Genomic DNA, 27,813 nt, shown 5'->3' with positions numbered 1-27,813 from the left:
ACGAGTTTATCAGCTGTGCCATTTCCAAAACCAATGGTTTCAGAATCTAAACGGGCAATAACCGATGTCCCAATTCCTGTGGAGAGGAAGGAACGAGGTTGAATGTTACTGCTACATAGCTCTTAAGACAAAGATTTTTCAAGGGGTTAGAAGTGTTTCCCTTTTTTAAAGATATATTAAAGCCATATGCCAGTGTCTCACTCGCTATCTCACTGTTTGGCCAACAACTGAAGAGTGAAAACAGGAGATGGGATTAGACGGATGGTCTAAAGTGAATGACGACATACTCCCTGTTCTTGTTGAAAACCTAGTGCATGATTCAGTTATGAGTTGTTTTAAAATAACACTGTGCCAAACCAGCAAACATCCAATGCCTGCTTTAGGCACAAGAGTGATTTTGATCCCCAATAAATGTGGCAAAGGCAATTCTGTTCTCACGAGACTGGGAAATTGCGTTACTAGCATTAATTAATGTAGGGTACAGTGTCTTTGCATCTATTTATAGCACTGGATTATTTCACCCTGTGTTTTTAGCAAGCCCGCCCACAGAAGATTATCTTAATTCTTATTGCCTTGACTTTATTCCCAAGGTCTGCTTCTTTAAGATTTATCCTCCCAGTGGTTAATGAGACATAAGGAACAGTTTGCACTTCAATTGTTTTCCCTCTTTTGTCCGAGGAGACTCACAATAATGTGACAGAATATGCAAATGCATTTTTCCTATGCTTCTTAAATCATCTGCGAGCAAGCAAATCACATGACTGCGTCTTGTTTTCCATTTTCAAACGGGTTTTTAACTTTTAGCCTGTTCAAGGAAGTGGGTGCCTGCTCTTTTTATCAGGCAGTATTATTTAGTCTAAATGTAATTACCCATAAGTTTTATGTGCCCACCAGAGAACATAATAACAACAATAATACAATGACGCAGTAAAGTTTTATACTGTAGTGCGACCAAGTGTTGCTCAAAGACAAATAAACAACCTTGTCGCAGCTTGTCCCATTTCCCCGCAGCGACAAAATAATGAATTGTGGATATAAATCCCGCTTGAACATAAAATATATATTTAAAAACAAAAAACAAAAAAAAAAGAGTTTCCCTGTGTTTTTGTTTTGTATTTCCCCGACAGACTTGTATTGGATAACCCAGTGCATTAAATTTTCAAGGCCAACTGCATTATTTGATATTTATTTACAGTTTATTACTCCTCCTCTCTTCAGGCCCTTAAGTCCTTTTTGCTATAATAGATGCAATCAGGCTGGATGCGCTCATAAGGAAGATCTGTCTTCTTATTTTAACAAAACACTTCAATGCACCATCCTGCTCATTTTTGCTCATGTGGGTTTCGGTCTTTGATCCACAAAAATTGATGTGCATTGGAACTTTGTCCCATAGATCATGAGGGTGGGCATCTTGAAGGCTGCAGAACAATTGATGCCTCTCAGGGTTGCAGGAAGCATCGATGACAATAGGATGTCAGTAAGCATCTCATTACTGTTTCATCACTGTTCCATCCCTGCGTCTGTTCTCAGACATGAGGCCCTATTTTTAAACTGATGGCTGAAAGACGGCACTTGTCAATGCATGCACTTGACGAGACTGTTTATTAAGACGGGCCTGTTCTACAATTCCTGCGGATATGAGATGCAGGTTTGTTTGTTTTTCTTTTTTCTTTTAAATACCGCTGATGTGTAACTGAGAGACTCACCAAGCGAGACCTTTCAGTCTGCGAGCGACTGCAAAATTACTTAGTGATGAGCTCGTGATATGCGCTAGGTGTTTTTCTCTCTCTCCTTTCCCTCGGCAGCAACCTCCATAGCAGACAAAGAAAGCCCAAACAGGAAGTGCAGCTAAGCAGCAATATCTCAGGAGTCAAAATGAGGCCTCGGGTCGTCATAGCTGGGGAGCTTCAACTGCGGTGACTCAGGGTGGCTCCACAGTGCAGCGTTATTGCACCAAGTCGTTCTTCTTACTTAGCTGCTTATAGCATTAATTTACAGCATAATAAACCACCTAACGTAGTGTGAGCTGTATTTGTGGAAAACTTAAAGTGATCATTTTCTCAGCAAATGACCATACAAGAGATTCAAAGAAACTCACTACTAATTAAACTAAATTACTAACAGACCTAATCAATGGAGAAAGGCCAGGAGGTTCTTGGGGGGTGTTAATCCCCCAATGATCCCTGAGCGTGGCAGCGCTGCTGCTCGGCGCTCTCTGAGGGGATGGGTCAAAGGTCAAAGACAGAGGAAAAAATTTGCATCCTTTGGCACGTCACCGTCATTGCTGCTTTAACTTAACCACGTCTGCTATTTTCATTTAATGGACGATGAGGCATTGTAGTAATCAGTAATCAGCAATTAAAATGTCATTTCTCCAGCCTGCTGCACTTTGCTTCCTTTACCTACGGCCTGTCATCGTGGCCGTGGCTTCACACCAACCTGTTGGTGGCGTCAGCTTCACATTGTCGTGCGTGATGGTTCCTGCAAATTACCCAACACTACTTTGCCAAAAAAATAAGTAAATGCATGCAAATCTTTCGACAAATGTTGGTGTTATGAACTAGGTAGTGGTAGTGAAGTCTGCACTGCAGGTGATCACTTATTGCCACATTACCTGGCTGCAGCTCTATGCAAAACAAACTTCTTTTTTTTTGTCCTGTGGCCAAAAAGGCTAATGTTTAATCGTCCCTCGCCAGCCTTCTACTCTCCTGTTTTTTCCCCCCCGGGTTGCCAGTGTTGTTGCACTGAATTATACTCACACTGGACTTCCATGCCAAGGGGCATATCAGCAACACTTTAACTCACCAGCGAAACACACAGACCTCGCAGAGAGAGGAGAGTAAAAAAATAAAAAGTCTAAAATATGCATTTCTTTCTCAAGCATGATATCTTTGGCACCACTGCTCTAATCCATTACCCCAGACGCCTACACTGGAAGGGATCTGTGGATGCCTGATAAACACAAACGGAAACAAAGCCCAAAAGACTCTGCCCACATTTACTGTATGTTTCCTCTGCCAGTATAGCTCAGCGGGCGAGTAGAAGGTGGTACAATACACGCCGCTCAATGCAATCTCCCCCCTGCAAAACAATTCTGGGGTTGCGCCGCTCACAGGAAGCCATTTCCACACACTGCTTTAGTATTGAGTGTCGGCACTCAGAGGTCAGGTGGTAAGAATTGCACTCCTGAGTCTCCTGCCGGACCACTCTGACGTCTATCTCGTGAAATCCATTCAGCCTCATCTCACCTTATTCATGGCATTTTATTGGAAATGATTTCGCTGCAAACCGATGGTCCCAGAGAGACGCCCCTCAAGCAAGCGGCGATTGAGAAGGTAGTCCTTTCCTCCAGGGCTCCCAATTATCCAGCCTGTTTGTAACTGGTCAAGAGCCATCATGGATCGAGAAAGTGAAAGTTGATAATTGGTGTCAGGAAATGAGGTCTGGTTATGGTAGGGCTGGGGTTAAAAAAAAAAAAAAAAAAAACACCAGGTCGGAGTTTCCGGCGAAGGAGCGGAAGATAATTACACCCAGCCTCCCCCAGCTTTGGCGGAAAAGACAGAGCCTCTCTCACATTTGGAATAAATGGGAACAGGTGTTGAGCAGAGCTGAGTGCATCTTCTGCTGTAATCTTCTGGGAGCATTTTTATCAAAGAAATGTGTTCCAGTGTGACACTAATTCTGTGGCAGCAGTGCCCCAGTCCCTCAGAGTACTGCTTGACTGGAGCCGCAACAAACCGCCCGACGCACATTTTCAAGGTGGGGATTTTCTTTGGTTGCTTTATGTTCAGTCATCCTCCCAAGTTTCCAGGAGTTCCGGAGAGACTTGACGTGAGTGGTTGCTGTTTGTCTCGGGTAGAGGAAGAGACCACCAAGTAGGATTTGATTCAAAACCCGGCGTCATCTTTCACAGGAAGTCACTCGGCATCTGCTGCTGAGGATGTTTCATTACTGAGGTGTTACTGCTGCCGCATCCCTTCATTTACTCCCTGACACGAGCCTCAGTGGGGGGGAAGGTCTGTCTTGTTTCAGCGCTGGATATTGCACGCGGTGGAATATACAATTTCACACAGTTGCCATGTCGCTTAATTCAGCGTGAGTGGTAGATCTGGAAGCACTCGCTTGTGCGAGCGTAGAAATTTTTAGCTCCATGTGCATTACCGTGAAAGGAAAGTGGGAAAAAAATAAATGTTTTCATCCCGCTCTCGTGTTCTCGCTGCCAGTGACGTTTGCTGGCTTCAAAAACATGAGAGAAAACACAGAGTCTAAGCCGACTAATCACATCCTGAGTGGAAACAGCCTGCGAGTCTGTTTGAGTTGTTAAATCGAAAAGTGCGCAATGGGGAAATCACTCAGTCATAAATTATGGGGAATATCACCTTTTTTTTTTTTCTTCCTTCAAGTACATATTTTCTCTTATATGCTTTAGATTTGTATTTTCCTCATTCATTAGGAACTTGAATGTATTATTTGAAATCCGGTGCAGCCATCGCTACCTCTCAGGTTTGTTTGAAAATGCAAAACTTTCAACCTATTTAATTTCACCTTAATCCAATTTTGTTTCCCCCGCTTCAACAACTGACTGCTTCACCTCTCCCATTTTTTCCGCTTTGGAGAAATGGGAATTTTAGTCATGGCAAGAACTAAATGTGCCAAGGAAATTAATGCTCTCATAAATTTTACTGTCTCTGCATCTATTAGGTATTTTGTCCTCGTCTTAAAAAAAAAAAAAAAAAAAAAAAAAAAAGTTGTCTTTGAATATTTGAGTTTCACAATACAAACCTGGATTTCTAGTTGAATTGGAAATGAAAGGCTTCTTTGTCCCCTTAATGTTCACTCTAAAATCTTTTTAAACATTCACAGATGTAATGGACAGACATTACCACTTTAAATTCAAAACCAGCCAATTACTATTCTATCAGAGAGTAAAATACCATCATTTCTTACTTAAAAAAAACTCTGATGCTAACCTCTGTCCTAATGCATAAATACATAAGTTTGAAGGAGGGGTGAGTCGTGAATATTTCCAACAGCAGCCGCATGAGCCTGTTTACTACTTCAAATGGAATGGTGTCTTATGGCAGTCAACCACAGTGTTCGCAACCACCCCCCCCACCCCCCACCCCCCAAGATGGCAGTAAATGCTTTTTTGCTTTATCTACAGCGTGCTAATGGAGCCTCTGCTAGCATGTGAGCTAATTTAAGCCTTTTCATATCTTAACGCCCCCTGATCCACCCCTTGGGTTTCTGCTGGCGCTGCCCATTTGTTCGGCGCGGCACTCCACTCAGGCCGAACCGTGTGTTAATGCATATGTGCGCGCAGCGTGTGCTGACAGGCGCAGATGGTACCATTAGATGCGACGTTTCCGTGTGTCCTTTCATTCACATTTTAATAAGGTTTGGGCAAATTCGCACGCAACTGCATGACAGTCGAAGGTGTGTTCGAGCTCTTACAGCACAACAATTCATATCCGCCAATGTACCTACGTTGTCCGTTTTCTACCATTTTGCAGCACTTTGCTATTATTTTAAGATTACGTGTGTTTTTGTAAGTACATATTTATTTGTTCATCATCATTTACAATAAAGCACAAGGTTATTATCATTATCGCTAATAAAGTTAGATTTAAGTATATTTTTAGGACACGTTAATCTCACTTTGTGCTCTGCTCAGCCATATTGAGGTCATCCCTCCATCAATTCATAATGATGACTGGTGCTAGTTCACACGATCTGGCATTACTAGCACTGCTCCTGATTACTGATACATGTGACCTGGTACCACAAAGAGTATGTAATATGTTGTGCAGGTCATCTTAGTGCAGAAGGGTTCCGTTGAGGCAACTGCACTGATTTAGGTGTTGTGAAAACTGTTGCGCCTCTTGTTCGAAACATTGCCTTGATAGTGTGGTGTCTGAAGCTTTGGCCCCTGCTCCCTTCAGGCTTCTTGCCTGATAAGATGAACAGACCCCTCGTTAGTGCAGCACCTGCATTAGGTTACTTCCCTTGGAAGGCTTCATCTCAACTCCCGAGGAAGACTGTGCAGATAACACACATTCCAACTCTAGCCGGTAACGTTTCGCCTGCTGTTTTACAATTGTCTCTTTGTCCTCCTTATATGGAAATGTGCATGATGACGAGACCTGTGTATAAGGAGGTGATGTTCTAACTGCTCTCAGAGAGGTTGTGAGAGCTTCTGCGCATGTGGACACACAACCTCCTCAGGCGCCTGTTTGATACCTGACTTCTTTGTAATAAACCTGTTTTTATACAATCAAGTCGGTGTCCACGAGGATTCCTTCAACGTCCACACTTCACTGCTGCAGTCTGAAGAATCCACCATAATAGCACAACCAGTCCAGTTGCCCGAACTTACTCAGTACCACCAAGAGTCACATAGATGGAATTCCTGGCAAGACCTGCACGGCCTCACGCATTACACAGCATAGGGTTCTACAACTTTGCTTGTTAGCGTGAATGGTGTCCTTGGTCTAGCAAGTGTTTGGGTAACAATCACACGCACACTCAGGAAAGAGTCAACATTTTCCAGGAGAGCAGGGCCCAGAGCATCAACATTTTTTTGTGTTTGTGTTCTCTTTCTGCCCGCTCGTCTTTCCCCCCACAGTGCATCTCAGCACACACACATCTTTTTGCGAGTAGGTCGCTCACCCTTTTTCCACTTTCTTTGGTCGACGCTGTGCAGCCCAGTAGGCATGAAACTGCGACGCTCTATTGTTATTAGGTCCATCATATTTTTCTTTCTATTACAGAAACGGCGTGGCTACACAGCCTTGCCTGTCTTCATCCTGGCTAACAACTAACCACAACGGCTGTTAATGTTGTCATAAACAGACAATCTAGTTAGGCCTTGCTGTCCTGCACCACGTCTTGGCACGGGTCATATTTCTGTCATCACACCTCTGGCCATTATTTTTTCTTCACCTCGCACATCAACTTGAGGGAGGGAAAAAAAACACCTCTATTTGCCACCATTTATTTCCCGTCTCCTGACAGGTGACATTGTAATTGGATCAACGCATCATATCAGCTGTTAGAGACCATCATGTGTTGGCTGACTGGGAGTGCATTGTATGTCGTGAGAGTGGGGAAGAGAGTGGGGAAATGTGTTCATGCTCCCTTAATTGTGTTAGGTTTGTTTGTTTCCCCAAAGAAATATGTAGAATTATGCCATAGTTTGATTGCATGGATCTTGGCGTTACTTTAACTGCAGCTGCTAACCTGAGACAGATGAAAACTGATGGAAGGAGGATGTCTGCGCGCTCTTGATATTTCACATCTTGTCTGCTGCATTTTCGAATGTGGCTGTGTAAACAATCCAGTCAGCACTAAACGAAACGGACAAATCCACTGAATAATTCAGAGCACTCTGCCACCCATTCATCCTGCCAGCTTTTAAAGCCTCTGACTGCACTTATTGATCTGTTTGCTTTGGCCGTACCCCATCAGGTGTGTGCTGAATGGCCACGAGCAAACGAACGAGTCTGTTCGAAAACACATTGTTTTCCCAAACTCATACGGGCGGATAGCATCTGGTCAGGCAAATTTTTCGGGCGAACAAAACTTCTGTGGGCCGATTCCGGTGTCACACTGTGACTCAAAATGGAAACTAGACTGCTTTTCATGTGGGATTTAGGTCCCTTTTCCAGATCCCTAGAGTATATAAAAGCAAGTGATCAGTACCCTTTCATTGTCTATTACAAAGCCTTTAAGTCTATTCATTCCAAAATCAAAATGCGTTGGTTATTTCTTTCTGTCACTGACTATGGGATGAAGAAAAGATTTCCTTAAGGTCCGACAGAACCTTTTAGTTAATCTGTGCCAAGTCATTTAGATGACAAAATTTCACGGCTTTATAAACTGAGCGCTGCAAAGGTATCTGAATGTCAAGATTCATAGATAAACGTGTGAAGGGTTGTTGTTTGTCCCACCTTTATATGTAACAATGTGAGAATCACATTACATCATAACACCTCAGTAACAAGTCCATGATTTTTCAACTCTGCGTGCAAGATGGAAGGACTGGTTACATTATGGAAGAAGTCTTTCATACCCCTCCTGTGCAATCTGTGTTGAAATTAGCAGGCACCGGGACAGCGCTGCCTTCTTATCTGTAGAGTGGATAGGAAGGGAACATCGAAAACATGGACGGATGCAGCTGACAACTGACGGCTCCAAAAGGAACAGCAGAAACACGGACAACATCGACAGCAACCAAACATCTACCAAACAACCTTCCAGCAGTGTTTGGTAGCGTTCATATGGAAAAATTGTATACAAAATAGAACATCATTGTGTGTGTGTGTGAGAGAGAGAGAGAGAGAAAGAGAGAGAGAGAGAGAGAGAGAGAGAGAGAGAGAGAGAGAGAGAGAGAGAGAGAGAGAGAGAGAGAGAGAGAGTGGTTGTCTGGTCAATAGTTGGAAGATGGTTTTCTCAGGGTTTATTTGTTTGTTTTGAAAATGGAGAAGATTCAATAGTTTCAACCAAGCCAGAGGAAGTTGAGTTGGGACCACTGAGAGCAGGACTACAGTTTTTTTTTACTGTTGCTGCTCATCCAGCTATAATGGGGCCAGAAAAACTGATGCTGATGATGCTGAGGTGATAGTCCTGATAGTAATCAGAGGTCAGAGTTAAAAGGTGGGATGGTAGGAAGTCTGAAACAGATGAGGACGGGTCTCTTGTAGGTAAAGTACAACATCATCAGCATAAACGTTTTTCTTATGGTTCCCCAATTTCCCTTTTGGATACCTTTTAATATCATCCTTATGCCCAGTAGCAGTAGCAGCGTGTGGCTCAGTGATTATGAATGAAGGGGAGGGAAGGCGAGGACAAACCTGCCTGACTCCCCTTTGCAGACTGAAGATCGCAGAAACCCCCAAATTCTTTATTGTTGCAAATAAAGCATTGCAATTCACCCCATCAAAAAAACATTTTTTTTCACCTCTAATGCAGTGGCCCTAAATTATCCACCCTCATTTCTTCACAAGGGGACCAGAAAAACCTCCAACAAGTCAGATCTAAAACTCACTGGAGCGTCCGCTATTTCACAGACACTGTTCCTGGCTTCTCCCTGAGCATTTCTGTAGCGTCCACGGCTACCCTGTGTAAACGAGTGGTTGATGAAGGATGATGTGTAAGTGGAAGCCACTTTCCTCCGGCAGCTGATAAAACTCTTTTTTTTTTTTGAAACACTCGTACATGAGAATCATCGAGAGAGTTCTGTCACTGAAATATCAAAAAAGCCAATATGATGCTCTGCCATCCCTATTGGCCCAGTTTTCTTTCAATTGTTTACAATTCTCTTTTCTGAAGCCACTTTCTTAGTGGGAGACGCATCCGAGTTAAGCCTGCACCTGCAGTTTTTCTCAGACTCAGAGGGGGAGAGAGGCACTCCTCTACAAACCCCAATTGCTGGATTTTAAATATTTCATCAACCCTCTTTTCAGCTTAACTTGCAGAACCAGGAGACGGGCTGGCGAGGGGGGGAGAAGAAAAAAAAAAGCATTGATAGCACGTGTAACGTGCAGCAGTTATGAGACAACAGAGTCCAGTCTCTCCTGCTCACAATCACCCAGAGTCTGCAAGCGCCGCAGACCCACCAACTGAGTGTTTTTAATCTAGTCACTCCTGACAGTGATGCCGAAAGACGGGCAACTTCCCCGTGTGTAAGCAAACCGGTCTTTTCACCTGAGGCGGATCTTTGAAGTTCGCAGCCTGCGAATGGACTCAGCAAAAGTCTTGATGTGGCTTTTACAAAGACTGATGGCAGGCTGAAATAAAAGAGCGAGTCCACTGGAATAAAAATAAAAATACTGTAGCCGTGCCTGCACTTGCTTTAAGGCTACAGACAATTAATATCAACGCAACTGTGGTCACAGTTACTTTGATATCTAACTTCTGATATCAGCCAATCACACTCTATCCTCTATGTATATGCTCTATGTATTTATCACAGGAGCAGCATTATAAATGTATGAGTGTTTTTTTTTGTTTTTTTTTTAAAGAGTCGTGCAGCTCTGACATCCTTCAAAGTTGCGGCTTATAAACTCGTGCACTTACTTTCCAGTTTTTTCCTCTAAGGCTAAAACATAGAAGAATTGTTGTATAATTTGTAGCTACAGTCAACACAACACTTAAAAACCATTCCCTTCAGCAACCGGGAGGAAAAGACTTCATATCAAACATTTACAAGTGTCAGCAGTGCTCACAGACTCGGAAAAGAACCTCTGGATAAACATTACAGCAGGGTTTTTTTTTTTCTTTCTTTCTTTTTTCTTCGGGAGATCACATTTGGGGAGATTCACAAAGCCCACTGAGCAGGTGATTTGTCCTGCAGACTTGAAATTCCATCTGATAACATGTGGGTCACAGCTACTTTTGGGTTACGTTGACCTTGCGAGGCCACTCGATCTGACAACATCGCAGATTTGGAAGTTTTAAAACCTCCCACCTGATTGTGATTTGGCTGGATGAGTGAGTTTCAGTGAGGAGAAGACCAACCAAAGACAGAATAACAGATAACTGGTGTGAAAATACATTGTCCTTTTTTTGAATATCCACTGTGTCCTGCTGGAAGCAATTGGCCCAACCACAAAAGAAAACCCATTGACTCATATCTAAGGTTTCCTCACACATCAGCTTGGAGACCTTGCGAGACCTCCTGGTGCTAACTTTTATTTTTCTTGTGAAAGGAAGTTTCACTCTCACACTGGGCATAATTATCTGCCTTCTTTAATCGACTGTAATTAACCAACTCTTCCTCGCCCAACGCCGCTTAATTGCATTCAGAGAGCTAAAGGTTATTTTCCAAGACCTGTTGATTTTTATCTACAGCAAAAATATGTTCTGACAAAATGTTGGTTTGGGAGCCGGAAAGTACAGAGAAGGAAAGGGGCCTTTGTGAAATGCTCCTTCTTGATGTTTAACAATGAAATATGTGCTAAAACATTATATTATAAAAAAAAAAACAACCTGGCTCTTCAACACAAGTGTTGACACAAATCAACACTTGGATCTGTATTTTCCCCACTTTGCGGCGCAGAGAGTTTAAATAGCCTCATTTCAACACCTTTGGATGACTTTGGAATAAGTCCATCCCATCACAGTATTCATCCATATGTCAACGCTGCGCTGCTTTGCAGTAATGGTCATGCTCCAGCAGGGCTCTTGTGGGTTTACCATCTGTACCATTGAGTTCTTTATGCCACTGGGACGCATAATATAGTAAATCTGGGGGTCAAAGAAAAGGCAGGAACTTACATTAAGAAAAGAAGTAGATCTTCTCTCTTTTTCTTTTAATTCACATAGGACAAGGATGGGGAATGTGACACTGTTGACGTGATGGAACCGCAGCACATATAATGTAAATGAAGCGGTGGATTGTGATTGATTCACAGAGCTGTTGTCACCCAGCAGTGGTAATGTTACGGTGCCTATATGCACTGTAAGTAGCTTAAGAGTTGGAACTTCATCAAAAGCTGCTGCAGTCATGTCTAGGCAAGGCATTAAATGGAAAATACATATGTTCCATGGGATCAAGCCCCTGACAATATGTTTGGCTAAAAATAACAATTTCTATTCACATAAAGGTGCATTTGCATGGAGGAGGACACATTTTAGGACACAGAGCTCCACCCACTCTCAGAGAAACTGGCTGATTTGACTGATTGGTTCATCTTGTGTGCGGGGCCGGGCTACTGTGAGTGAGTGACTGAGTGATTTGTTCGTTCAGAGCTCATTTTCACAGCAGGTAGGGAGAGGGGAGGCTGAGCTAAAGTGAGAAAACAGAGCCGCTGCTTTTCCCACTTGGCTAACACAGCCATGAACTTGATATAGTTGGAATAGCAGCGACATGTTGTCTTTCCAGGTGGCTAGCTAGCTAGCGGTAGCAGCGACGAATCAATGAACAAGTAAATAAAGACTGAGAGTCACGACACATGGGTCGGTAATCTGACCATAGACGTGTGAATGATCGTTCAGGACCCGTCTCTCGTGCTTACGGTTGTTTGCTGCAGTAATGTGAGCAAGCAAGACAAGACATAGTGTTTGTTTTGCACAACGCCGATGTCAGACGCCGGAATGGAAACCTTGTCTTAGCTTCGCGTTAAGATGCGGGTTGACACGCTCATCTAAAGCTTAACGCAAACGCGTCACCTCTCTCGAGTAGAATCAATAACGAGACCTTCCAGTTGTGTGTCGGAATACGTTCGGGTGAGGCCAAACGCAAGGGAGCAAAGCATCATCGCCACACCGGACTGAAACCACTGGGTCAAAAAGCGTCCACTTCTAATGGGGAGTGTTGAAGTGTGAGTGTTGAAGTGTGAGAGAGCTTAACGATCACAGGTTAGAGAAACAAGCTGAGGCGGCGGTGACAAACGGACGCTTAGTCCTCCAGGATTTATAGTTTTTTGCCAAGTGAGGGTGCTGCGGAGTCGATAATTAGCCAATAAATGAGAATCGATCCTGTTGCAGCAGCCGGTAATGTGAGTGTGTACAAATATTTAAGGAGCATGTGTGATTCTCCTCTGTACCGTGTCGATTTATTAGACGGCGATCTCGGAGGACGTCAACTCCTTGATCAACTGTAGTACCGCCAAGTCTTAATAGTGGCTGTGCTTTGAATGAAAATCTAATGCATGTACACAAATTCACGGGACGCTCTGGACCATCTGGGGTATGGGAGCATGAGAATATGAAAGGATGCATGTATGAATGTGTAAACCGCCATCCAGCGCCGTCGAGTGTATTATTTAGCACAACAAATCTGAATATGTGGATGGCACACATATGGCGGCATGTTAGAATGCATAAATAGCAAAGGAGCCGCATCGTTTGATTCTGTGTTTTTGTGTGTCAACACGTTCACAGAAAGTGTGCCTTTGGTGGATGTTAAAGAAATGCAAATGGTATCGAGCTGAAGCTTCCTGCACGGATCGGCACCAGTAAAATCAGCAAAGGCACGTCTCCGGAGCTGCTTTAAAATGCATTTATCACACTGTTGGGGGAGATTAGTTTTGTCACTTTCAGATGTTTAAAGCCAAGTAAATCGATAAAGGGAATTAGAAATAAATTGTTAGACACTCCAGTGACGTCCCCCTGCAGGTTTTCAGAGTGCCACGCATCGCTGTTGCGTGCTGGGTGAAAATCACACCGTTAAAAAAAAACTGAGTGCAATGGATACGAGTTTATGGCTCATTGGAGTCCATTTAAAAGTTGTGTTCAGAGTTTGAGTGTTTTTAGGAAATCTTTATCTTCTTTTCTTCTTTTCTTCTTTTTGCAGTGTCACAGATCTCAATCTGTTTACAGTCAAGGGACATTCTTGTCAAAAAATAAAGGACTGGAGGGAGTCCAGTGACATGAAGTGAATTTTCCTCTAGTTCTGACATGAAGGCCAAACTCATGCCTTCACCTTTCGTCTTAGCCTTTACATCAACTCTCTATGCCCATTCCCACAAACCTGGTACGCTAACATGCTAATCAAGAACATTCACTGTTCCCATATTGTCGCCCATACAAAATGACCTGACAAAGGCTTGTAACATTTGGCAAGAGTGACCACGAAAAACAACATGTTTTCCAAATGTGCTGAACCTAGCGGAGCACATACAGCTCGACTTGGCTCGGCCTTATTTGTTTCCAAATTACAATTTGAATGCTGTTTTTTTCTTCTTCTTGTTGTTCTTCTTTTTTTTTGAACCATCGAATCACAACTGGCCGTGACCGGGGAGCGAGTCTGTGTGTGACACAGCAGTGACTCACCATGGGCCTCGGCGTTGTCTCGAGTGCTGGAAGGCTGGATGATGTCCAAGCTGCTTAGCCTGAAGGTGGCCAAACCCCCCCCCCCCCCAGACAGTCCACCACCGAGGAGGAGTGGGCTGTGGGCTCAGGCTATCAGCTGGCATTGTGCTGACGAAACAATCCCTTTAAGAAGTCGGCCAAGTATTTCCGCGGTTGATTTTACTTTTTATTACGCTGAGCTGCTTTTGCCGGATTCCCTTTATTTCTTCTTTTTATTATTATTATTTATTTTTTTAAGGAGCAGACAAAGGCAAGACGTGACAAGAGACCGAATGGCTGCTCTCTCTGTTCATCGCTGACACAGACACTTTGATGGCTCAAGTTGAAAAATATAAGTCACCGCCCCACACCCCCCACCCCTCACCACCCGAAATCAATATGGAAGCTGTCACGGCGCCATTGATTGCTTCCAATTTGGAGCGGTTCGAGTCGCCCACAGCTCTCTGTTGTCCCTTCCTCGTGGCGCCGGGGCCTTTTGTTTGAGTCCGAGTACATTTTAGGCAGCGCCGCCTCTCGCAGCGCAACTGTGATGGATTGGTGGGTTGATGGTTGGATTATGCAGGTGAGATTGCCACCGAGTTTCTTTCTTTCTTTCATTTTTTTGTTAATAATGCAGCCTTTTCCACAGGAATGTCCGGGCGGCTGCACCGGGCCTCTTACGTCATGTTCGATGAGAGGGATTTATTTTATTTTATTTTAGTTCTCCCTGTGCCAGTTCAGTCGCATGCAGTGGAACCTCTGGAGCGACAGTTCCAAGCTGAGTCATGTTGTACTTTTATTTAAAGGTCCAGTGTGTAAAATTGGGCCTGCTTTATGATTTTTATATTGGTAAAAGCTCAATATATTGTCCATAAATAATTAATTAAAATTAATAAAAGTGTATATTCTCAGTACAATAAAAGAGCTGTTCTTATTTGTGTACATATATACATAGATAGATAGATGGATAGATATTGCACTGCCAAATTCTTAAGGAAGTCAGTGTGGACAATCTAGCAGCACATTTCCAGCACATTTTGTATTTAGGCTGAATGCTCACATGAAGGTGGGCAAAGTATCCAGGGTTATGTGTGTGTGTGTGTGTGCACTGGCCACTGTAGCTCACTGGCAAGCTTGGGAGAGGGAGGGTAAAGCGAAAGAGCGCTGCAATCTGAAATGTAAACACTTGACATCGCTGTTTCTTTTTGAAATATGGGAAATAAAACACCTAACCTGCAACATACTCTGAGTCACAAAATAAAAATGTTCAACAGATTGCAGACAGAAAAAAACGAGAAAAGTTGGAGAAATCCCCACTTCCCCCCTCGCCAGGCGCGGTTCCCACTAATTAAATACCAGAAATGAATTTTGAGCGAGCGTGCACAGGAGGAGACAAAACCGTCCCCCTGTTTTTTCACTTTGCTTGCTGATTAGTGGCGGCTCGCGATGCCCGCAGAAGGATTTGGAGGCGGCAGGAGGACGAGGATACGATGGTGCCAAGAACGAAATGCAGGGTTCCAGTGGGGAACCCGGCCATCGCTCACGACTTATCCTGAGAATTGACCGCCTGGGTTCGGGCGGCCAAAGGGAGCCGAGTCGGAACTAATCCCGAACTAAAGGAGGCGTCGGCAGCAGCCGGAGCGTGCCAGACGGGGGAGACGCCTGCAGTCGGGGGCTGAGAGAGGACCGACTCTTGGATTTGCTCCGTTGTAAAACCTCCTGTCGACCTCCAGCTGCGGATGAGAAAAAAAACGCCCAGTGGGGCCCTGCAGACATAGCGGAACCAATTCCCTGCTGCTCATTTCTCTCTTTTTTTTAAGGAATTTGTTTGCTTGTTTGCTCACGCTGGTTGGAGGCTGCAGACTTGAGCCGAGCGCCCGGGTCTCGCTGACCGGCTGTGTTGGGCGGGCCGGCGTTCGGCTGAACGGGAAGGTTGAGTGAACCGATGTGGACTGAATTACACTTTGCGGAGACAGAGGCCGCACTCTGTCAAGGTCATTTACCCCCGTCGCCACCAGTCACTCTTCAATTACCACCCGCTTTGAGCGAGGTGAGGCCCTGTGGAGGTGGCGCTGGAAAACTTCACCCACTCTTGAAGTGCAGTCGCGCTCCGAGTAAAACCGCTAAGCAAGGAAAGATTCCTGAGCCTTGTTATAGTGGTTATAATAAGGAAAGAAAAGTTCACTCGACACCGTGTGCGTGTGCGTGTGTGTGTGGCTTTGACATTAGTTGTAAGTGTAGGTAACAAATTTCACGATTTCTATGGTGTTTATCGAACAGTGACTTGTGGTCAAAACTACACGGTTCATGTAAAACAGTGGACAGTAAAAGATAAAATATTGCAGCTTTTTTACGTTTGTTGCCCAAAAAAATATATTTTCTGGCTTTTCTTCCCATCTCTTTTTCCTTAAGGAACGTTGACTGGTCGTGGAACACATGACCTGGAGGTCGGCAACATGGATGAGCCAGATTTTGAGTCAGAAGTCTGCAGTCCTGCTGCTGTGTAAGACAGTCTTGAGAAATTTAATGGTAATCTTTGAAAAATAATTGAAAGATGAACAATTTTGTCTTTCAAACAGGTTGTACTTGTCATTCTATTTTTTTGCACTGCTTAACTTTCATTGAGGTCTGATCTGATTGCCGTTTGTAGAAAGCTTTTTTTTTTTTTTTTTTGCTACGTGAATGGACCATTGTAAAAAAAAAAAAAAAGCGTATGTGTGCATATTTTTCCTAGCGTGCAAAGCTCTCAGCGCATCCGGGCTAGCAGGCTGAACCAATGAGAGGTCTGTCTCAACGTAGCGCTGAGGGGGGTGGGGGGGGGGGGGGGGGGGTACTGAGATCCTGCCTGCCTGCCTGCCTGAGGGTCTCCATCTCTAATGAGCGAGGAGAGAGAGAGAGAGGGAGAGAGACGGACGCAAGCCCCTCACAACAGGTCAGTAGTTAGCAGTGCGACTGCACCTGCCCACCAGCCCTGCTCCCTTCGACTTCCTCCTGCAGACTGGCTGAGCCTAATTTGAGGAGCTGTTGCGTGCAAGTTCCCCAGGCTACCCCCTCTCCCCCGCCTCCCATCCCATCCCAGCCCCTCCCCCACACCCCCACCCTCCCATCCTCTCACTCTGGCAGTTTATGATTGTCTCAGCAAGTCCAACTTCAACACCAAACGCGACGCGTCCCTCAAAGCCGCGTCGGCTCGCTCTTTCCCACAAGGCTTTTTTTGTGTGAGAGACGCAGTAAAAAAAAAACAAAAAAAAAAACACCCCCGCCGCTTTAATTACACTCTGTCTGTCTTGAGTACCATAAGCAAGGCGGCCACTAATTACCCTCAAGTTGCGGCGCACGTTGCTCACCGCTAATACAGCAAGTGTAACAGAAAGAACCTGGCTGATGAGAACAAACCAGGCGCTGGACCCAGTGATGAGGGGGATGCAGAGTGGGAGCTTTCAACTTCAGTCTCTGGGCATAAATTACGTAACAATATAGTAAAATATTCATGGGAACCACCACGGGGACCGAAGCCTTCCTGCTCTAAAGCGCTGAGCAAACACTTCGGGCCGCCGCCAATCTGTGATGGCGAGCGGCGGGCGCATGAGGGGCAAAGAGCCCAAAAGTGAAAGGTGAAAAAGAATTGCGGGCTTGAGGCTAATTACTGTCACGAGAAAGAGAAAGAGAGGAAACATTTTTAAATCCAATTTTTTTTTTTCTCCCCCTCTCTCCCGAGAATGGCATTGTCAGTTCCTGTTACGCCTGTCATGCTTAGGCCGTGCGCCCTCATGCGTGTGCTCTTTGTGTGCGTGTTAAATAAACATGAAAACTGAATAGTGCTTGACTATTTTAGGGCGGGAGGGAAAAATAAAAACACTCAGCAAAAAGAAACAATCAAGGAGAAGGCAGCGCAAAGTGCCTGCCGCTCAGTGAGAGGCTGCGGGGCAAACCAGGCCCTTCCACCGACAACTTTATATAAAAGTTAACATCCTCACGAAACTGAAGGAAAGGAGTTCGTCCCCGAGTGGGTTCTCGCGTTAAGCACGTGTGTGTGTGTGTGTGTGTGTGTGTGTGTGTGTGTGTGTGTGTGTGTGTGTGTGTGGAGGGGGAATGGGGTGAAATGAGCTGTAGCAGCCTTCTGAAGTCATTAGAGGGGAACAGCAAGCAGTGAAACCCTTCCTGCCACTCAAGGGAGCCCTACTTATGGTGTGTTATGTGACCTTAATGATGGTGGAAGGAGCCGGAAACCTGCTCAGTCGTAGCACATAAGAGTACAGTCTGGGCTTTACAGGATGACGATTGCGCTCGCTCGTTTTACCTTCGGAAATGGAAAAAAAAAAAAGAAAATATGAACATAGCTCGATATTGAAGCTGTTGAAGCCAAAAGTCTTTGTTCTTTGTTGCTGCTTCTTTCTTTTTCTTCTCTATATTTGAGCCATTATTGAGCCAGCTTATTTTTTGTTTCAGTTTATTTTTTCATTAACCATAATTTAACCTCATTTATTTACCACGTTGAAGTCCGATTGTCTACGTAATCAGATTATGTGAAAGCGGAGTCTCCAAGTTGTTTGTCTCTTTGATTTGCAACGGCGAGACATTTCATTGCAGCGCCGGCCCCTCCAGGAAAATATTTCCACTGATGTATTTTTTTTTTCCACCTGCTCAATACGTTCAATGCGGGGCACGTCATCTGTCAATTACGCAATCAACACCCAAAAGAACGCCGATGGACAAACTGTCTGCGCGCTTAAATTGAATGGAAACAAAGCAGATTTATAAATAATGTAGGAACGTGGAAGCGTCTGAGGGAGGAGGGAGGAGGGAGAGCACTGGGAACGTTTTCAACAACTCGTTTACATTATTGAATCATGTCGAAATACTGAAGGGAAATTCGGAGAAACGAGGGACAAATTAAAGCTAAATCAAAGAGTGATAGGCATCTGCTTTATGCAGAAAATTGAATTACAAGCGCGGGATCGCTCTCTCTCCCTCTCTCCCAGTATCTTCTCGTGACCCCACGCAGTAACATTATTAGGCATTAAACCCAGTGTAATCCTTTTACACCTGAGGCCACATCAGGATCCCACACAAATCACATTTTCCACGGCTCGGTGCTCAGCATATAAAACAGTTCCACCTGTCGGCTTTAACAACAGATAACGCGGTGAAAAGCCTTAAATCTTCCCCAGTCTTGACAACTTCTATCTGAAGTAGCGCAGAGATGCTTATCTATGGAATTATTATCTGTTTTTTGTTGTTGAAGGAACGAGTGTTCGAGTGTTCCGTCTGCTGTCATCCTTTTTTTGTGTGTGTCTGCGTGGGAGGAACTGATTCTTGTGTGTAGGCGGCCGCTGGTGGAGGGACACTCTGTTGTGTCTTTCACTGATAATGCTTTTAGCTCAGTGACACTGCAGGTCTCCCAGACAGGGTTAATGAAGCGTTTGACAGTCACGCATTAGCTGCATGATCATATTCACCGTTCATTTAGCAGAGGGGAGAGATGTTCCAGAGTGTGTGGGGGCGGGAGGAGTAAACAGTCACAAACATTCTGGGCCCCCCCCCCAAAAAAAAAAATGTTTTCAGCCACCCTCTGCTGGCGAGGACTGTCTAACCAACATTTATCTACATGTTTTTTTCTCTTTTGCTTTGCATTTCCATTTTAAATCATCATAGTTGCAGGACTGTGCACGTGCGTGTGTGTTTTGTGATTTGTAAAGACGAAGGTGAAGGTGGACTTGCGTGGGTGGTCTGGGCAACTCTGTTTGCAGCATTGGTTCAAAAAAGCATATTGAAATGTGGAAATATTTCCATGTAAAGTTTCTTTGTGATGTCAGACAAATCTACGATTGGTGGCTTAAAAAAATGAAAATAAAAGCATGAGTGCAGTGTTTCTATTCAGCTCACCTGAGCTGTGTGTCCTCTGCATTAGAGTTTATTCATCAAAACCTTTTACCCTTTTCCATTCAACATTATCTGTTTTGTAAAAAGGGAAAAGCCGGGTCGGGCAAGTGTACAAGGTAAATGTTCTGCACTTGCGTGGCGCTTTTCTGCACCTCCATGGTTCCCCTTTACAAAAGCCTCCCATTCACCCGCTCAGACGCGCACACACACACAGAATGGTCGGCTGCTGCCTTGCAAAGCGCTGCCGGGCCTTGAGGGAGCAGTTTAGGGTTCAGCGTCTTGCCCAAAGGCACTCCGACATGCAAACACTTGGAGCCGGGATTCAAACCGCTGTTGTTGGACGACCCGCTCCGCCGAATTAGCACTTTTCTCGCATTGTTATTCTTCAAAATGCACATAAAAACTGCACTCTTGGTCCGGCTGTCGGCGCCCCTCCCTCTGAATGACTCCCAGCATCCCCTTTGAACGGCACATTTATTCTGTTCACACCTCCCTGTTGTAATTCTACACATTCTGTTAAAGGAAGCCACAGTGACCAATCTGACTGTCTGGCTGTTCTGATATTCTATTTTTTTTTTTTTTTTTTAACTTGGAAAAGTGGCATCACAACCAGACGTCCTGGTAGCGATAAGAGCGGAAATGTGCGGAAAAAATCTTCCGTGAGGTGAAAGCATTTTGCAGAGAAGGCTGCTCGAAAGGCTCCTCAGCGCCTTCCTTTTCCTTTCACGCGAGCCCGCTAACGATCCTGCAGAGTCAGGCAGAAGCGGTTATTCTGCGGCACGCCTGTTATAGTATGCAGAACATGTTCGGTTAATGGCTGGTCTTAACAACGCTCCGTGTTTGCATCATGCAAAGGCCAGCGAAATATTCCCCCCTGAAGAGTCCCAGGTCTGGAGAAAGTGAGGCGTGAGCCCCACAAGGTTTGGCTTGTTTTGCTAAAGACCTCTGCATCGGAGTCCGATTTTTAGATGAAGTGTCGTTTGAGCGTCAACATTTTTCCCATTGTCCACTGTTTTCCCTCAGTGGGATTTGTGTGTTGTGCTCGGTGCTCTGGCCAAACAGGCTGTCCGTGGCACCGGGTCTGCACCTCTTCGTGGTCATTGTCCATCGGAAAAAAGGTTTTTTTGTGTGCTGTGACCTGAACCCAGAGGGTGAATAATTTGTGTGGCCTTTCATTCCATCTGAGCCGGTCCAGCAGACAGAATCACAGAATCACGCACAACTCATTTTTTTGCCCCCTAAAAAAAGTCTCAGAGGAGCCTAATGGCTCTGAGAGACGGATAAAAAGTTTCAAAAGAAGGAGAGAAGCTACATCACTTGTCCCTGTGGGCTTTTGCCGTGTTATTTGGGACCTGCAAAAACTCCTGGCCAGATAGAGACGTGCCAATTAGTTGTAAGAAGACGTTGCACAGGCTTGTCAGTGGACATGCTCTCCTCCGGCCATTCAGGTGCCCTCACCGAGCAGCTGGACCTTTGTGTGCTTGTGTGTGTTTGCGAGGATTGGACGCTCATCTGAGCCTTGGTGCATGAGTTGGACTTGATGCACACAGTGCGTGTCCTGTACAGCAGTGGTTCTCAAATGGTGGAGTCTCAGGATTATATATTTATATATGTACAGCTTTCTGGACATAAAAAGTCCAGTCCAGAGAGCTGTTTTGACTCCGCCCCTGCCCCCTCCTTTAGAGTGGCGGCAGCTCGGACAGCGCTGAGCAGGTACGGGGTTGTTCAGGATCAGCTCTCATTTAGTCAGTGCGACTGACTCCGCCGAGACTCAACCCCTCAGCAGCTGTAACATTCAGTGGCGGCACAATGAACCCATGGTGCCATGCATGACTGCCCTGAATTAATTAGGAGGAGGAAACACTGAGTAATCTCTGGCAAATTAGTGTCACCAGGGAGGAGCCGTTGGCTGCAATGATCAGTGCTCAGCTGTCTGGACACTTTGGGCTCCATGCATATATACGTGTGTGTGTGTGTGTGTGTGTGTGTGTGTGTGTGTGTGTGTGCAGACTAGCCGTTCAAAACTTTGAACACATTTTCTCATTTGATGCTTTTTCTTTCGTTGTCATAGCTATTTATGTTGTAGATTCTCACTGAAGGGATCAAAACGATGAATGAACACATGTGGAATGATGTCGTTAAAAAAAAAATAAGGGTGAAATAACTAAAACATGTTTCATATTTTTTTTAGATTCTTCAAAATAGCCATCCTTCATATTGAACATATTTAGTTAGAACTAAGTTATATTTTGTTATTTAACAATGAATTATTTGCTACATAAAACCATATATCTTGCTCATATATGTATATATAAATACATATGTGTGTGTATATATGTGTCTGTATATATTTATACCTATATTTGTCTGTGTGTGTGTGTGTGCACATGGGCAAATGTGATTTCAGGTTTGGAAAATATGGAAATACGTGAGGTCAACAAAAGGGTGAAGAGACAAAATTTCATTCTTGAGCAAATCGAATTAAACTTTGCTCTCTGTGCTGCCGAGTTCAGACTTTTGTTTACATCATTCCTAAAGAGAAGCTCCGACCTTGAGTGAGTCATAACGCAGCCTTAACGCTGTGGGGATCTTTATAATGAAGCCGTGCACTCTTCACCCTGTGGCCGAGCGCCGGGGAGGCGGCGGGGAGAAGTAAACTCCAAAAAGTAAAAGAGAAAAAAAAACCAAAGGGTCGGGCTTTGACGACTGACCTTGAAGAGACGCAGTATGTTGGCCACCATGATGGACACGGAGCTGGCGGAGGCGCCGATCACTCCCACCACTCGCTCCGGCTTGGTGATGATGGGCGGCCCGCCGCTCAGACACTTGACGTCCGTCGAGTCCTTCTCGATCAGGGCCTGGACGAAGGTGAGCGACTGCTCCAGGGCGTGGGTGTCCCGCGAGCACGTGTCCAGGATGCGCGCGCCCAGCGTGATGTTGGGCAGCAGCTCGTTGTCGTTGTTGATGCGGTCCAGGGCGAACAGCATGGCCTCCAGCCGGTGGATCCCCTTCTCCTTCTTCAGCTCGCCGCACGCCTTGCCGTCGTTGCCCCGGGCGTGCACCGGGAACAGGCCGCCCAGGGAGACGTCGCCGTCGATGCGGATGGAGTTGAGGTGGGTGTGGCCGGGCGCCTTGGGCTTGGCCGCCGAGGCCGCCAGCAGGCAGCAGCAGCAGGCCAGCAGGACGGGCGAGGAGGAGGCTCCTCGCCGACTCATGACGGAGAGCAGAGACGAGATCCGCGTTCAAATTCCAGTCCTGTGGAGACGGACGAGGGGCGCTCGCATACGTGCAGCGGTCGTCACAGGCCTCCCCTCATGGTTCCCGGCCCCCGGCTGCTGAAGCTGTAACGCTAATTACGCAGTCCCGCTCTTTCTTGGAATCTTTCACTCTGCTCTCCGCTTTGAATTTCAATTTTTTTTTTTCTTTCTCTCTCTCTCTGTCCCTCTTCGTTCTATACTAACGAAGCAGAGCCAAGTGAGATGGGGGGGGGGGAGACCACAGAGGACTTCCTTGGGCAAGAACAAAGGTGCTGAGTTTAAGGCTCCCCAAATCTCCCGAGTGCGTTTAAGCGTTCCAACTCCGGTCCTTCATCCGGGGGTGGAAACTCACAGGAGGGGCTTCTTGGGCTGCCACGGCAGGCTCCTGCAAAGAAAGGACAAGAAATCAGTTGGACGATAAGTAAACCTGTTTGCCTTGTAGTAGGCCTTTTTTTGTCTTCTTCGGAATCTCCCACAAAAGCTCTATTTTTAAGTCACTTGACTGCGCGCCACACTCTCGGTCTCCAGCGGACGGAGGCTGACGGAGTTCCCAGTCTCCCTCCCGCCCGGATCCGGCAATTCGAGCGGAAAAGAAAGCCGGCACCCGGGAAGAAATCTGTTTCCGTGTCGTCGTAGTCGTGGACTCGGCCGCCTCCGGAGCGCTCGCCATGAATTATTTCTGCGCTCCGTGAGCAGTCGCTGATTCGCCGCTTGCCCGGCACACTTCCACAGACATCCCAACCTCGTGCGACGGAGATCCCCGCCGGAGCGTTTTAACCAGGAAGAGGGTTACGAAATGCGCGGCGGCTAAATTAAAAGAGCACGCGATCCTCGTGATCAAAGGCACGGTTGTGTGTGTGTGTGTGTGTGTGTGTGTGTGTGTGTGTGTGTGTGTGTGTGTGTGTGTGTGTGTGTGTGTGTCGGGATGACTTCCCCCACTGTGGCAGATCAGCGGAGCAGCATCTCTTTCGCTCCCTGCACATGCACTCAGAGGAATCACACACACACACACACACACACACACACACACACACACACACACAGTCATCGTGTGTGCCGGGCTCCACTCCACTCCACGCTGACTTTTGTGTGCCGACATGTAGCTTCCCTTCGCAGTAACAAGCGATACAAATGCTAAACATGCATTGTTAATCAGCGTTGTCAGCCCCGGAGCCGCGCCGCACAGCACAGCACTTTTGATTTGAATACTTTTGGGTTCCTCTGTTTTCACCTCTGAGTGTCTGGTGCAGGACGAGGAAGAGTTCTGAACTCTCTCTCCTTTTGCGCAGGTGTGAGGAAAGTTGGCTGAATTTGTGAGTTGAAGGCTCCCATTTGCCGGGTGTGGCAAGCGCTTGTGCCGGCGCGCAGCCTCGGCTTTCCTTTTGTTTTTCGCTTTTGCACATCGAATCAAATAATAAACATGCCTTGTTCTCGTGCCACACTGCACCGTGTGCTTCTCTCATCCTGCCGGGAACCAAAAGGAGATATTTATATCATCCCGGCACACATCATCCCCCTAAAACACAGCATCCATAATGGATGAAGGTCTAGCCGTCACCGCGAGACCCCTCGTTCAAGTGGGGGGGAAGCCTGGAAGTGAAGCCAGGAGTTTGCAGCGCTGGCTTGGCCTTTTGTTTGCAAATTGAAGAACAAACTGTGAGGATGGAGGAGGAGGGCTGGACAAATAGACAAATTGTTTTTTGCATGAACCAATTTCTGCTAAGCCTTTACATATAAGCGATTTCCAGCGTCAACGACCAGCAATGCTTTTTTTTCTCGAATTTGATAGTTTAATTTCTCTTGGCTGTGACAGCAGCAATGTTCTATTCACTTATTCATTTTTACCTTTCCATTAAAGTCTAAATTCCTCTTTGCAAAAGTGAGTCGAGCCAGCCCAGACAGGCAGCACAATGTAGTCACACAATCCAAGTACAATGGTTTAGTCGAAACAAACATTTATCACTGCTTGACTGAAGGCCGAGGCCTCATTCCACAAAGAGGAACTAGAGACTCATCAAGACAATCATCAAGAGCAAGGATCCATCCTGGGAACAATGGCTGGAGCTATTCCAGCATTTTTTTTTTCCTGTATTAGATCACTGGAGCAAAGCAAAGCAAAGTGAAGAAAATCTTTGCGGCTGTTCGCTTCAGCGCCTCGATTCATATGCATGTTTAGCCCGGTTTTTACGTGTGATGCCGTCCCTGACAACCATTGTATCTATTCCAGTCAAGGGGGAGAATTTTTTTTTTGTTTGTTTGTTTTTTGGTTAAACCTGGAACTCAAGGCCCCCAGCCTCACACTCTAGACTCTGAAGCCACGGTCGCGAAGGAAGTAAAACCGCCAAGAGGACTGAAGACAATTTCCGTCTCAATACAAAAGCTGCTCTTCCTCCATCGACGTCGCAGCCGTTGCAGGAGGTGATTCTCTGCAAGCCTCTGAGATGAAGCCCTGCCTCCCTCTGGAGATCTTTCTGAGCCCCGTCACTGTCATTTCAGCGTAGCGACGAGCAGATGTTTAGTCTTAAACGCCCAGATGGGCGCAGCAGATAAGGACTGGCAGTCTGCAGAGGAAGAGACTTTAGGGCTTGGAGAGATGTGGAGGGGTGGGGGGGGGATCCACACTGCAAGCGTGTCTCCTCACTGGAAAGATCATTGGGGAGTGGGGCAGAAGTCTGACTGCCTCTCCGCTCGGCCGATGTCCCCCAGTGCCGACGGAGCGGGCGGAGCCACGGGTTTCCCCCCCGGCCGAGCGTCGCACGCAAATGGAATTGCACAACGTAATGGAATCAAGCCCTAGTTAAGTATTTATCAGAGCCAGTCAAGAATTTATGACACGGAGGTGCCTCTTTTGTCGGCATCTGCGCTCTCGTTCAGGCGCCCGAGTGGGCGGGACGCACTCATCAAAGGTAAATTAATCACAGTTGGAATCTGTTTGTTTTTACGTCGCGAGGCAATTTAATGAGATTTGCCAAGTGAGCAGCCAATTAAGCCCTCTCACTGGTGGGAATCTGACAAATGTTCACTCATTGTAAAAAAAAATAAATATAGAAATTAAAAAAATAAAATTACCCTGCTCTGTGGGGAATCAGTGTTTATAATTTTTCAACCCCTTTGTTAAAAAGTCGGAATTATCAAGGAATATATTGTCGTCTCTGATTCAGTTAGATACAGATACAGTACATTTACATCTACAACGTTTCAATATTTCTAAAAAGCCAACAGGTTCTTTGTGAGCCCCACTTTCCTCTTTTCTATTTTTTTGTCTCCCTCTAAATTAAAAGCTCCAGCTCCGCTGCCACACTTTTAATATTAAGCGCTGCACTTTGATTGGTGGTGAGTTTAGAAGAGTTAGAATCCCATTTGGGAGCCACTCTTGGGTAATGAAGTATTGGAGAGCTGGGAAAAGTTTGGAGACAGTTTTGGAAAGTCCTTTCTTTGCCGAATGATTTAGGAAATTGCCTGTGGCGGTTCTCAAATCTGAGTCTCCCGAGGCACCATGAAGACTGAGCGGCAACTAGGGAAGGTCGCACTCTCGAGATTTAGTGTTGTTACATTTTTAAATACTCCATTGGAGTATTTAAAAATGTTATCATTGTCTCGTCTCCTTTGCTGAGATTTTCACTTCAGTGGCTGCTATTCAAGCAACATATGGCCATGCTGCCTGGATGGAGTCTGGTGATGAGGTGTTCAGGGCCAAAAGACTCATCATGACAGGCATTGTCTGGAATTCCTCCAGCTGGTTGAATGCTAGCTAACACGACTAGCCAGCTTTGTGTCTGGAGGATGATGCGAAATTGTCTCTGCAAAATGTGATTCTGAACTCTTTTCCAAGTTGCTGTCCAGTTTACTTAGATTAGTGACTAACTGAGTTGATGAGTGAGTCATCGGGAAGACCGGTCGTGGTTCCTTCTTACACATCCAATTGCAGCTTTACACCCCGAAAGCGCAGCAGGTAGCAGCTAAACACAGACGCTACAACATGATTTAGCAGCTGTTGAGGATCTTCAGTCAGGTAGGACGTACTTTTTAAATCCAAAAATAATGTCCACTGGAGCTCACGTCTCGTCAAAGTCACTAGAGGCAAGTTTAAGGTCCCTGTCCCTGCACACACACAGGTGTTGTTCAGCTTCCCTCAACAAAACATTTGGTCACTGTCTTGTGTTTCCCGCTTTGTGAGAAAGAGTATTTGCACTCAGTAAAAAGTCTCCCGATCTCTTGGTTTGATCGAGTAGAGCAACAGCACAAAACATCAGGATAATCAACACAGACAAGCTGTTCTGCCACTAAAGTGCATGATTGCACTTTTTTCAAGCTTAAACTGTATCATCATTTCACATTCAATTCTCTTGCGCTCAAAAATTGCAGACCACCCCCCCCCCCCCTCTCTCTCTTTCTCTCTGTTGTTTTTTTTTTTTTTGTCGTTGTTTGTTTTTTTTTCACCACCGTTGCCGAAAAAAACCTGCTAATAGCTCTGTCAGACTGTGGCTGGGACCGCCTGACAGTGATGTCCTAATCTGACAGGGAACTGCTGTTTGGCCCGTCATGCTTCAGCAGAGGAGATACTTAGGCCCAAAAGACCAATACGATGACAGTGGAGAAGGGAGATAAAGTCGTCAGCACAGAGAAGTGACACACTGGCGGCGAGTCCGTCCGCCTGCTGGTCTGCTGAAATGGCTCTTCCCGTTGTTCCGTCAATGTAAAGTCACGCAGGAGCGACACCAGAGGGCGACCCAGTATGTGGGTAACTGGGAGCGTAGAGTCACCGTACACAGCAAACAATATCCTCCCAGTCGTCACTGGCATCCGCATGAGAATGACTGAATGAAGGGGGGCAGTTTGGAGAAAAGCAAATCAGGGGTGGCGCAGAGAAGTAGAAAAT

The 27,813-nt window shown here is 45.7% G+C and overlaps 1 protein-coding gene across 1 annotated transcript in view; it reads right to left on the bottom strand.

The window, feature by feature from the left end:
- The window catches only part of LOC142898699 (metabotropic glutamate receptor 4-like), a 154,233-nt gene that overhangs the window by 81,061 nt on the left and 45,359 nt on the right, over window positions 1-27,813 (bottom strand). The window contains exon 2 of the mRNA XM_076041800.1: window positions 22,389-23,319. Within this exon, the coding sequence (XP_075897915.1) occupies window positions 22,389-22,892 (504 nt within the window). The 5' untranslated portion in view covers window positions 22,893-23,319. The remainder of the gene's footprint in view (window positions 1-22,388; window positions 23,320-27,813) is intronic.

Source organism: Nelusetta ayraudi, unplaced genomic scaffold, assembly GCF_046127955.1.
Source record: "Nelusetta ayraudi isolate G7.1 ecotype Tasmania unplaced genomic scaffold, CSIRO-AGI_Nayr_v1 ptg000070l, whole genome shotgun sequence".
Taxonomy (NCBI): Eukaryota; Metazoa; Chordata; class Actinopteri; order Tetraodontiformes; family Monacanthidae; genus Nelusetta; species Nelusetta ayraudi.
The sequence above is the reverse complement of the archived record's forward strand: the minus strand, read 5'-3'. Positions and strand labels throughout refer to the sequence as shown.